This window comes from Scyliorhinus torazame, chromosome 9 (assembly GCF_047496885.1).
Source record: "Scyliorhinus torazame isolate Kashiwa2021f chromosome 9, sScyTor2.1, whole genome shotgun sequence".
NCBI classification, from domain to species: domain Eukaryota; kingdom Metazoa; phylum Chordata; class Chondrichthyes; order Carcharhiniformes; family Scyliorhinidae; genus Scyliorhinus; species Scyliorhinus torazame.
The window spans coordinates 271,563,719-271,576,858 of NC_092715.1; the positions used below are offsets into that span (position 1 = coordinate 271,563,719).

The window sequence follows — 13,140 nt, forward strand, 5'->3', positions numbered from 1 at the left end:
AAACTCTTTGTCCTCGTGCGCCAGGCTAAGCCTGATACAATTCAAGGTTTTACACCGGGCGCATATGACCGGAGCAAGGCTCAGTAAATTTTTCGGGGTAGAGGATAGGTGTGGGAGATGCTCGAGAAGCCCAGCAAACCACACCCACATGTTTTGGTCATGTCCGGCACTGCAGGGGTTCTGGGTGGGGGTGGCAAAGGTGCTTTCGAAGGTGGTGGGGGTCCGGGTCGAGCCAGGCTGGGGGTTGGCTATATTTGGGGTTGCAGAAGAGCCGGGAGTGCAGGAGGCGAAAGAGGCTGATGTCTTGGCCTTTGCGTCCCTAGTAGCCCGGCGAAGGATATTGCTTATGTGGAAGGAGGCCAAACCCCCGGGCATGGAGACCTGGATAAATGACATGGCAGGGTTTATAAAACTAGAACGGATAAAGTTCGCACTAAGGGGTTCGGCTCAAGGGTTCACCAGGCGGTGGCAACCGTTCATTGACTACCTCGCAGAACGATAAAGGAAATGGGAAGGTAGCAGCAGCAACCCAGGGGGGGAGGGGGGGGAGGGCCCGGGCGGGTCCTCAGGGATGTTTGTGTATAGATATTTGTACCAGGTTATGTATATTGGATTGCTTGATTTTATTTTTGGAGAGTTATTATTTTTGATATGGCAGTTGCCATTTAGTTTATATATTATTTATTTATTTGTTAAAACGGCCACTGTTATTTATACTGTTTTATTGTTGTAAAAAGGAAAACCTTTGTATTGTTTTGTTTGGCCAAAATTTTTTTGAATAAAATATATTTTAAAAAAAAGAAGACAGGCAGTCTCCTTTGGGTTGTAGTGGTAAAGTTAGCTGCTGTATTCAAATTGCCCCAGTTGGAGAGCACTTACAGCAGACTGAATTCATAAATTTCAAATCAAATGAAGGCCTTTTTAACCAAGTTTTTTACCCTGGTGTGTGGGGTGGCATTTATGTGGAGTTTGAGATACTTAACCACAACATATGTTGCATTAATCTCAGAAAAGGAAACATAGAATGTATATATACACTGTTATTCCTGGATTTTATGAATATCATGTTGAATCTTGAATCACAAGGACTTCCTTATCAGCTGGAGCTTTGAAGACTGCGTTTGTGTTAACTTGTTATAAAGGAGTCTGTTTCATCAGAGGGTGGGTCCCTCGGTGCACACTTCCAAAAAACCTGTGCTATTGGAGGATCTGCAAACTTTGCAAGACAAAACTGGGAAGAAAATTAAAAACAGATAAGATTGAGAACCTTCAGTCTGAACCCAAAGTCTTAACAGGTTGAAATATCATTTCCGATTGGTTGGATGAATCATGTCTATTCTCTGGTGCTAGGGGATCTGATCGAACCTTTTTTGATCCTCTTGGACAACATTTAGCCAGAGAAGCAGTGAGTTGAGCATTACCTTGTAGTTCAATCAGTCTTGTTCTTCCAGCTAAACAAACTGCGTAGTGGCTAATAGTTTCCATGGTGATAATGGGAGAAAATTAAAAATCAAATAATAGATAAAGAACAATTTTCAGAAACCTTTCCATAGCGGTTGAAGCTTCATTTCGTTGTGAATGCTTTGCACAAATACAGTTTGAGCCAAAAATGATTCATAGTGAAAGCATAGGAAGGGGAAACTTTCATTTAAAGTGGTTGCCTGTAAGTAGGTTTTTTGTTTAAAGAAAAGTAAAAAAACTTCCTGTTTAGGAAAGCATTTAATATTTGTTTCGCTTTTCTCGAGGACCCACTGTTTTGGGCTTTGCACTTGTCTGGTCATAATGAGCAATATTCGAGAGCAGTGGTGTTGATCAGCATGTGAATCTGCATGTTGTCTATGCCAGGAAAATTCAGTGACTCCCAATAAGTATTGCATACCTTAATAGAACTCTGTATTGGTTAGACATGTTGATAATTGTGTCTCCTCAGACCTGTTTTAACTTCATCTTTAGTTATTTCATCCAGTGTACATGTCCCTATTATTTTTTCTATATATACTGCTTTAGGCTTGTCTACATTAAGTTTCATCTTGCATTGTCTGTTCACTTACAGATCTTGCCAACTTATTTTGTAATTTCTAAGCTGCCTCTTCCAAGTCAGCCTTCCGTGCTTGTTTGGTGCAATCTGCAATTTTGGTTCCCTGGCATTAAGATTTTGTACCATGACCATTGATTTTAACCAGGAACCTGAGAGATCCAGTTGCCAAGCCCTGAGGCATCCCGACCTACTCTGACACAGCTCCTCTTACGAGCACATGCTGTTTCGTATCCTTCAGCTGGTCTCTTATACACTCCTAGATTTTATTTGGAGTCCTCTCAGTTTTGAATTTAGTGAATATCTTTTGGCTGGAGTTTTATCAAAAGCCTTTTGCAGGTTTTGGGACATCTAGTAAACTTTCAACCGAATGTTTATTTTACAAATGATCACTCGGGCCTGCTGAAAGTGATTCCTCACTAATGAACAACAGAATTCTTCAATCATCAGATCAGGGCAGAGAAAAACTTGCATATAACAATACTTGCATGTAGCAGGAATTGTGTTACTGATATTGAGTGAGCAATTAATTTTAATATTGTATCTGCAGCCAATAAGGTAGTGAAGAGTAAGAGCATACATTGATAACTTTGAGGCATTTGACAGTAATGTGTGGGTCAATGATTTTTTTTTTCCCTCCTCCGTGAGATAATGTCTCGTCTCTACTCAACACCTCACCAGGGCAGTTGGGACTGGAAGGTTGAACTCAAGTTTCACACTGTGGGAGTCTTGCAGGTTGAGGCTGCAATGTGTTGCAACACATTTGATTAAATGTTACTGGTATATAATGTTGGGTAAAGGAACTTGTTTAAAAGGTTGTATTAATTGTGCTTTTTGCATAAATTGTGTAGTTTCCAAAGTCAAAACAAATGTCCTTTCAGAAATAATCCAGCCAAATAAACTGTTGCTACTCCATTTGCACATGTGGAACAGAACGCATTGCATTCAAAGCTAGTTTGTTGCCTTCTGTTTGTGGAGAGCATTTGCTAATAACTTGCATGTTAACCCCTGCTTAACTTAGTTTTTTATATGAACTTGTGTTTCTCGAACAAGACTCCAACTTTGTGCTTTGTCATAATTGATGATATCTTTGTTGTAAATTCTTGTGTTTACTGATTCAGTTTTTGTTGTGGTTGTGGTAATAACAGATATTGGAGGATGAGTTGAAAGAAACCAGGAATCAAGTGGAAAACATGCACAACAAATGTAATGAATTGTCATCCCACCTTGTGCATCAGCAGACGGGACTGACACGAAAGGATGCTGAAGTGACTAAATTAAGGCAAGTAGTTTATACAGAATCCTGCATCAAGTTTGTTCATCGTTGAAAGCAGAATATTGCAGATGCTAGAAATGTGAAATAGAAACACAAAATGCTGGAAATACAGAACAGGTCTGGCAGCATCTGTGGAGAGAGAAACAGTAAACATTTCAGGTGGGTGAACCATTCTGATGAAAGATATCAATGTTAGCTCTGTTAATCCCTTCACAGACGTTTCTTCATTTGTAAAGTATTTAGAGCTTTTTCTGTTTTTGGTCTGTATTGACTTGGTAACAAAAGATACCTTTTAGACGTTAGAATTTTAGTTAACCCAGCTGGGCTTCACATCTTATCACATTAATAAAAAGCCATACAATGTTAGAGGGCATGTTTTCGTAGTCAATTATGAATGCACGTGCTTTGACAGTAGAAGGCATTGGTAACTTCAGAAATTTCAGTTGCTGAATGTTCAAGACCTACAAAATGTTCAGATTGATGTAACATTTTAATTATTGTTGAGTTTCCCAGAGCTATGGAAACACACAAAGACCTAGGTTCAAGGTTCAACATGCTCCGATTTGAGCTTTATGTGACAGCATGTAAATCTATCCTGTGTTAAAGCCATCGGATTAGTGTTCCATATTTGAAAAGCTGCTGAGAAATGGAAAACTCAAAAGAGAAAGCTGTAATAACTTGGCTGTTTCATTCATTATGGTATGGTCAGATCGAGGGCATTAATTTGTATAAAAAGCTAGAACATCCTGAGAAGTAGCATTATGTAAATGAGTTAAACCTGCAGTCAGATGTGATGAAGCTGTCTTTGATCAAATTTATCTGCAGACCTTTATTGCAGCCGTTTTATCCTGCAAATATCTGACAACCAAAACGTATTTTTATTACATATTTTCCTTTCAGAAGGTAATAACTGAATATTACAGGATGCAACTAGAATGATGCCGAGACAAATGAGAACATGCATCTATTTGTGGCTGAAGCATATGGATAAAAATAATTCTTAGAAATGGTGCAGAGTATCATTCCACTCATTAAAGCTTGATATGGAAATTACTGTTGCCATCCTTTTAACGGCCGAGCCATTCCAGGCATCGAAATGCACATGAAACTCACTGGTTGATATTGAAAGCCCTTAAAACCCTCTTCCCAACAGTTCACCCTCATAACATTACCAGTAATGCTAACTTTGGTAAATGGGTGTGCTCACAACTTGCTGCAGTGACCTGTGTTAAATCACTGAGGCATGTTAATGGTTTTGTTTTAGTGATCATTTAAAGTAAGCATTGAGTTCAAGCCTCCAAATCAACATGGTTTTATGAAAGGGAAATCGGGTTTGACATGTTTATTAGAGTCTATTGAGGATGTAAATAGTAGGGTTGATAAAAGGAAACCAATACATGTCTGAAATTTGGATTTCCAAAGGCATTCAATAAGGTGCCACACAAAGTTAGAGGGTGCAAGATAGAGGCTCATGGAGTCGGGGGAACTTAATAGTATGGATATAGTATTGGTTAATAGACACGAAATGGAGAGCAGGGATAAACGGGGTGTTTTCAAGTTGTTATGGTCCGACCAGTGGAGTGCTGCAAGGATCAGTGCTGGAGCCTCAGCTATTTACCATCTATATTAATGACTTGGATGAAGAGACTGAGATTAATGTATCTAAGTTTGCTGTCGACACAAAACTGGGTGTGAATGCAAGCCGTGAGGAGTCATACAGTGCAGAAACGGCCCTTCAGCCCATCAAGTCTGCACTGACAATAACTACCCCATATCTTTCACTGATCCCATTTACCAGCACTCATATCCTTGAATGTGACAGTGTTTCAGGTGCTCATCCAAGCACCGTTTAAAGTTGTGAGGTTTCCAGCCTCCACTACCTTCCCAGGCCGTGCATTCCAGATTCTCATCGCCCTCTGAGTGGAAAAAATATTCTCATAGCACAGTGGTTAGCACTGCTGCTTCACAGCCTCAGGGACCCGGGTTCAATTCCATACCCTTAACTCTTCAGTCTCACCTGTAATACTCCAGCATCACAGTAAAGACCATCCAGCCTTGTCTTACTCTCTTGATATTCATCACTGCTGAACCCAAGTGTTATAACCTGCCTACTTACCATTGGCTGGGGACAAATGACAATCCCACAATCCTGTGGGAGTATGAGCTTCCCCAATGAGGGGGGCGGAGAAACCATTAGTAAACTCCTAGTACAAATAAAGCTGGCCAGTTCAGGAACCAGCAGGAAGGAGTGTGCAGCAAGGGAAGTTGCTGCTGCTGTTATATATATATATGTTATTGTAAATAAATGTTATTACTTTGTATCCTTAAAACTCGTGCTGGATTCTTCATGGCCCTCACAAAGCTGGCTACGAAGGTTAAAGTGAATAGCTGTCTACACTGCTGAAGCCACCTCCCTGGATTTTTGTTGGATACAGGTTGGAAGTTGTTTTCTATTATACCATGCCTCTGTACGGACGTTTGGATGTTTTTGATGCTGCGCTGGAAAGCTGGAACCAGTACACACAACGGATGCGTTACTATTTCCGGGCAAACAATATCACCGAAAACGAGCGCCAAGTGGTCATATTGCTCACCGCCTGTGGCCCGCATACGTTTGGGGTGATTAGGAGCCTTACGTACCCAGCTGCGCCGGACACCAAAACGTTTGATGAACTTGTGAATATAGAGGGGCAACATTTTAACCCAACCCCGGCCACGATAGTCCAGCGTTACCGGTTTAATACCGCTGAGAGGACCCCTGGAGAATCCCTTGCCGATTTTCTATCCAGGCTACGCAGGATTGCGGAGTACTGTGACTATGGTGAGACCTTGTCAGAAATGTTACGCGACCGTTTGGTTTGCGGTATTAACAATGCGGCCACCCAGAGAATGTTGTTAGCTGAGCCAACATTGACTTTTCAACAGGCCATTCAAATAGTATTGTCCCGAGAGAGCGCAGAACGAGGAGTGCAGGAGCTACAGGGAATGGAAGTGCATGCCTTGGGGCGCAACCCCTTCCGTCCGACCCGCACTCCTGCGGTACCTTGGGCGAGGCAACGTCCGGACCAACGCCAGTGGCCGCCGTACATTCCTCCCCGAAGGGAGCCTTCTCCAGAACCAATGGATGAGGAGCCATGTCCGTGTCAGACCTGTAGGAGCCGACCCCGTCGCGGACAGCGGTCCTGGGGGCCCGTCGTTCCGACCGAAACTGGGACCAGCCCAGGGGCCGTAACTGGGACCAGCCCACGGGCCGTACCTTCCATGTGGATGAACCTGCGGCGACTACTCCTGAGGACGTGGAGACGGAGGACGACTGCCTGCAGTTGCATTGTGTGGCAGCTCCCCGTGTGGCCTCCATTAAGGTGACAGTACGGGTCAATGGCCACCCGCTTGAGATGGAGTTGGACACTGGCGCAGCGGTCTCCGTGATCGCCCAGAGGACATTCGACCGCATCAAGCAGGGTATACAGACCCTTACATTAACTGACTCACAGGCCAGGTTGGCCACCTACACGGGGGAACCACTGGACATTGCAGGAACTACAATGACCCCTGTTGTTTCTGGACGCCAGGAGGGGCGTTTCCCACTTATCGTGGTGCGTGGCCATGGGCCCAGCCTGTTGGGTCGGGACTGGGTGCGCCATTTGCGGTTGCAATGGCAGCACATCCTCCAAACAGTTTCTGAAGGGTTTACTGGGGTGCTAGGACGATACCCAGATGTATTCCAGCCTGGTTTGGGGAAAATAAAAGGGGCCGTAGCCCGTATCCAAGTCGAACCAGGAGCCACGGCGCGCTATTTCCGGGCGTGCCCGGTGCCTTACGCCTTGCTCGAGAAGGTAGAAGGGGAGCTCACTCGTTTGGAAAGTTTGGGTATTATCAGGCCCGTCCGTTTTGCTGACTGGGCAGCACCAATTGTACCTGTAATGAAGCCAGATACCACAGTTCGCTTGTGTGGCGACTATAAACTTACAGTGAATACGGCTTCCCGACTCGACCAATATCCAATGCCTCGCATAGAGGATCTCTACGCGAAGCTTGCAGGTGGACTCTCGTTCACAAAATTAGATATGAGTCACGTCTACCTGCAGTTGGAGCTGGACCCTGCCTCCCGACCATATGTAATGATTAATACACACCGGGGCCTGTATGAATATACACGGTTGCCCTTCGGAGTATCCTCTGCCTGCGCAATTTTTCAACGTGTTATGGAGGGCATTTTGAGAGGTTTACCACGTGTTGCTGTCTACTTAGATGACGTTTTGATTACAGGGACGTCGGACCAGGAACATTTGGAAAATCTGGAGGCTGTCCTTTGACGCCTTTCGGAGGCTGGAGTCCGTTTATGTCGCACAAAGTGCGTATTTCAGGCAAAAGAAGTAGTCTACCTAGGTTATTGGGTGGACCGCGAAGGTTTGCACCCCGTCGCAGAGAAGGTGCGTGCAATTCAACATGCCCCCGCCCCGACTGACACTTCGCATCTTCGTTCTTTTCTCGGTCTCGTAAACTATTACGGGAAGTTCCTCCCCAATCTGGCAACTACGCTGGCCCCTTTGCACCTTCTGCTGAAGAAAAATCACACCTGGGTTTGGGGTCAGCCGCAAGAAACCGCTTTCCGGCGGGTAAAGCAACAGTTGTCGTCGTCTGGGTTACTAACCCACTATGATCCTGGAAAGCCTTTGCTCGTCACATGTGATGCATCCCCGTATGGTATTGGGGCCATCCTGTCCCACAAGATGGAGAACGGGGCCGAGCGACCGATAGCTTTCGCCTCCCGCACATTGACTGCAGCGGAGAAAAAGTACGCGCAGATCGAGAAGGAGGGCCTGGCAGTGGTTTTTGCGGTGAAACGTTTCCACCAGTACGTGTATGGCCGCCATTTCACTATTGTGACTGATCATAAGCCTCTGCTGGGACTTTTCAGAGAGGATATGCCAATACCGCCCATTGCTTCCGCACGGATCCAGCGCTGGGCGTTGTTGCTTGCTGCATACGAGTATTCTCTGGGGCACAAACCAGGTACGCAGATAGCAAATGCCGACGCACTGAACCGATTGCCTTTATCGACCGGCCCCATGCCGACCCCCACGACTGGTGAGGTGGGTTGCAACCCTAAATTTTATGGACACCTTGCCAGTCACGGCATCACAGATCCGTGAGTGGACCCAGACGGAGCCAGTCCTGTCAAAGGTTCGGCACATAGTCCTGTATGGTGGGCAGCATAGACAGCTCCCAGGCGAGTTGCGGGCATTTTCCTCCAAGCTGTCAGAATTCAGCGTGGAAGACGGCATCCTCTTGTGGGGGACGCGTGTGATTGTCCCGGAAAAAGGCCAGGAGCTGATACTAACAGACTTGCACAATGGGCATCCAGGTGTGACCAAAATGAAAATGTTGGCCCGGAGTTATGTCTGGTGGCCAGGCCTCGACAGCGACATTGAGAAGGTGGCCCAAAACTGCTCCATTTGCCAGGAGCATCAGAAGCTTCCGCCGGCCGCGCCCCTACATCACTGGGAATGGCCAGGGCGGCCTAAGGCACGCTTGCATGCAGATTTCGCAGGCCCTTTTCAAGGATCCATGTTCCTTCTATTAATTGACGCCCAGTCTAACTGGCTAGAGGTGCATAAGATGCAGGGGACAACGTCCTGCACAACAATTGAAAAGATGCGTTGGTCGTTTAGTACGCATGGCCTCTTCGAGGTGCTGGTCACGGATAACGGCACTCCATTCACGAGTAAGGAGTTTGCGAGGTTCACGAAGATGAACGGCATACGCCGTATCCGTACTGCCCCTTACTACCCGGCTTCAAATGGGTTGGCAGAGCGCGCAGTGCAGACATTCAAAAGAGGCCTAAAGAAGCAGTCTTCCGGATCAATGGACACGAGACTGGCTCGCTTTTTGTTTACGTATAGGACCACCCCCCATGCGGTGACTGGGGTAGCTCCCGCAGAACTCCTAATGGGCCGGAGACTTCGCACCCGCCTTAGTATGGTTTTCCCGGACATTGGCGCAAAAGAACGCCGCACACAAGAACGGCAGGGACAGGGATTTTCTCGGCATCGGCCGGTTCGGCAGTTTGCGCCCGGTGACCCAGTATTCGTTCGGAATTTTGCTCGTGGTGCCCAGTGGGTCCCTGGCGTAATCGTTCGCCAAACGGGCCCTATATCTTACCAGGTGCAAGCCCAGGGTCGTCTCCAGCGCAAACATGTAGACCACGTTCGGTCCAGAAGACTATCCCCTCAAAAGATTCCCCGCCCCCAGAACTCATTTCTACAGCCGCAGAGACCAGAGACAAGGGAAGGTAGTCCTCACAATCTTCCACTGGTGCCTCACTCGAAGCATGCGCAGGTCGTTACAGAACCGAATGGAGATGGAGACGCTGACATGACGGAGGCAGCAGACTCTGACTCCGAGATGGAGACACAGGATGCATCAGAGGGGGAATCATCGGGTCCACGGGCCGTGGATGTACAACCGTTGCGCCGTTCATCATGGAAGCGCCGGTCTCCGTCTCGTTACACGCCACCTGATCCAACTCTTGAGCCACACATTCATCTGCCAATTTTTATACTTGCTAGTACAAGGACAGAAACTGCAAAGAAATGTAGACTGGTTAAGTGAGTGGACAACAAGGTGGGAGATGGAATATAATGTGGGGAAATGTGAGATTGATTCAGTTTGACCCTGTGAATAGAAATGCAGAATAGTTTTTAAAAGGTGTGGAACTTGTAAATGTTAATATTCCGAGAGACTTGGGTATACTTCCACAAAAAGACAGAACGTTAGCAATCAGGTACAGCAAGAAATTAGAGAGACAAATGGCATGTTGGTCTGTATCGAAAGGGACTGAAGTACAAGAATAAGAAATGTTTGTTACAATTGTGCAGGATTTTGGTGAGACCACATCTGGAATACAGTTTTGGTTTTGTTACAACACCCTGGGCTAGTGTGTTTGATTCCTGCCTCACTTGACCCGGAGTTGCCATACAAGTGAAATTAGATTTTATGTTAATACCCGTGGCTTTGGTTGAGTTAAATTGACTGCAATCACCTGGTTTGTAAGTTTAAACACAAGTAACCTTTTATTATTAACAGTAATTATTAAATAGGCAAAAAATACAACTGGATATCCACTGTTTGCTTCCCCCCCCCCTCTCTCTCTCTCTCTCTCTGTCTCCATCTCTGTCTCTCTGTCTGTGTCTCTGTTTGTGTCCCTGTCTGTCTCTCTGTTTCTGTCTGTCTCTCTGTCTCTGCCTCTCTCTCTCTGCCTCTCTCTCGCTCTGTCTCTCTCTGTCTCTCTCTCGCTCTGTCTTTCTCTCTCTCTGTCTGTCTGTCTCTCCCTCTGTCTCTGTCAGTCTCTCCCTCTCTGTCCCTCTCTCTCTCTCTCCCTCTCTCTGTCTCTTTCTCTCTGTCTCTCTCTCTCTGTCTCTCCGTCTCTCTCTCTCTATATATATATATATTATATAAATGTATATATGTGCACACTCACACAAACATCAGGGGAAAGGATGGTTGAGAGGTAAAGTAAATATGAATAAAATAAAAATATAAGGATCTTTGATTCAGATCGATGTCTTTCAGTTAGGTTCTTTCTCAAGGTTAGGCCCTCAGTTAGAACATAAAAACATAGGAATTAGGAGCAGAAGTCGGTAATTCAGCCTCGAGCTGCTCCGCCATTCAATCAGATCAGGGCTGATCTCGTCCTGGTCTCAAATCCACCTTCCTCATAGAACATAGAACATAGAACATATCCCTCTAAACCATTTTTATAAATCAGAAATATATCTTCTCCCTCTTGAAATTATTTAAAACCAGTGAAACCAGTTAGGCACATTATTTTCCTTCAGTTTGTAACGATCTTCACTGCACTCAGAGAGACAGCAGGCAACTGGCAGCAGAGAGAGAGAGAAACAAAGTCCATCTTCCTTCGAGTGTCTAGAGGCTTCTGATGGTTTTCTTTGGGAAGGTTGTCTACTTTGTCTATTGATTCAGGATCCTTTCAAATTTACAACAAAGATGTTCCAGGCATTCACTGGTTTTAGAATAATTATGCAGTTTCATCAAAAGGAAGCGAGAGCACGTCCCTTCTCCTATCAAGATCTAAACACTTCTGCCAAGCTCTCTCAGAAAGTATCACAGTATCCCTCTGTGTATCCAAACAGGTGCCGCAGTGTGGTGACTAGGGGATTTTCTCAGTAACTTCATTGCAGTGTAAGCCTAATTGTGACAATAAAGATTATTATTATTAATACATACTGTACATTATTTCTGAAGTCTGATTTTGCCCTCTGTGCTACTGAGCCTTATAGTTTCTTAAATCATTTCACACTAACAAAAAAACCTTTTACATTGAATCACTCCTTGCAAGTTTGAAGGACCAAGGATTTCTTTTAATACAGAGGAAGCTGTGAATTGGGCAATGGAATGTAAGAAGACCACAGCTTTATTTGAAGTCACGTGGCTGGTATCTACTTGGGACAGGCAAAAATATTGAACGGATTTATTCTATAGTCATGGGAGAAATATATTGGCCGTTCATTAATCCTCAAAACTACACTGAATTTACTGGAGCAATTATGCTGGAAATCAGCTCCACAGCGATGAGAAATTTCAGCCTGTTTCAATATTGTCTGTATGTTTCTGTAACTTAATGTGCTTGAGGCAGATGGAATAAACTGGACCAGACGAGAGTGTTCCTGTTCAAGGAATGTGCTGCATTTCCAAATTATGTTTAATGTTAAAAATCAGACTTCAGAAATAATGTACAGTATGTATTGATCGGTAAAAAATGTCATGAGTTTTTACAACACTGTAAACATACAAATAATAAGCGTTTTGTAGATAGTCATCCAGCCTAGTTGGCAGTTTACCTATTCAACATCTGTTTTCACTTGACCATGACAATGTTTTACTGGACCTGATCCAGGGAATCCTGTGTAAGTGGGATAAGAATTCTGGAAGTATGTTTCCTTAAAGTAAAAACTGTGTCATAGTTGAAGACTGTTAATTTTGATGCTTTGGTTGGAGCAAAGTTGGCTCATTTATCAAATTGCTCCACATAAACAAAATGAATATACAGGGATTTAATTGAGACATTTCCCACCAAAACGAAAATACCCTTATTAACCGCATCTTCACTGACAGTCATCTGCTATCAATTCTAAGGAAATTCGGCACTATTTGCTTTCATGGAGCACATGAATTATTTATTTCCCGGTGTCCAAGCCAATTTTTCTGCCTCTACCAAAATTGCTAAAAGCAGATTATTTGGACATTATTTTCATTGCTGTTTGTGGGAGCTTGCTGTGCACAAATTGGCTGTCATGTTCCCTACATTGCAATCGTGACTACATTTCAAAAAGTGCTTCATTGGCTGCTGAACACTTTTGAATGCCCTGAGGTTGTTAAGGGTACTACATAAAGGCATGTTTTTCCTTTCTTTCTTCCAAAGATGATAATGGTTGAATAAAGATCATCTCAAATAAAGGATAATTTTCTAATACATTTATTTACAGCATATAAGCACTGAAGACTGGTTGAGATAATGTATGTACAGGTGTGTGTAAAAATATGAAGATCGCTGTGGATATGAATGTGAAATGTGAAAAAGATGCCCATGGCTGTAACAGAATGTGAAACTTTAATGATGCTGCCATCGACAGATACCACGGGTGAAATTCTCCGTTATCGGCGGAAAGTCCGCCGATCGGCGCAAAAAAACGGCGCAAATCCCACTTGCGTCACGTCATAAAAATGGGCCGATAGTCTCCGGCCCGAAATGGGCTAGCAGCGACGTGACGGGATCCGCGCTTGCGCAGTGGTTCACGCCGTGCAG

At 44.6% G+C, this 13,140-nt stretch overlaps 1 protein-coding gene across 8 annotated transcripts in view; it reads left to right on the forward strand.

Annotated features, from left to right (window-relative positions):
* cntln (centlein, centrosomal protein) overlaps window positions 1-13,140 on the forward strand; it is a 725,020-nt gene that overhangs the window by 114,323 nt on the left and 597,557 nt on the right. For all 8 annotated transcript variants that reach the window (XM_072517511.1, XM_072517513.1, XM_072517506.1 and 5 more), the window contains exon 7: window positions 3,184-3,321. In XM_072517511.1, coding sequence (XP_072373612.1) covers window positions 3,184-3,321 — 138 coding nt within the window. The remainder of the gene's footprint in view (window positions 1-3,183; window positions 3,322-13,140) is intronic.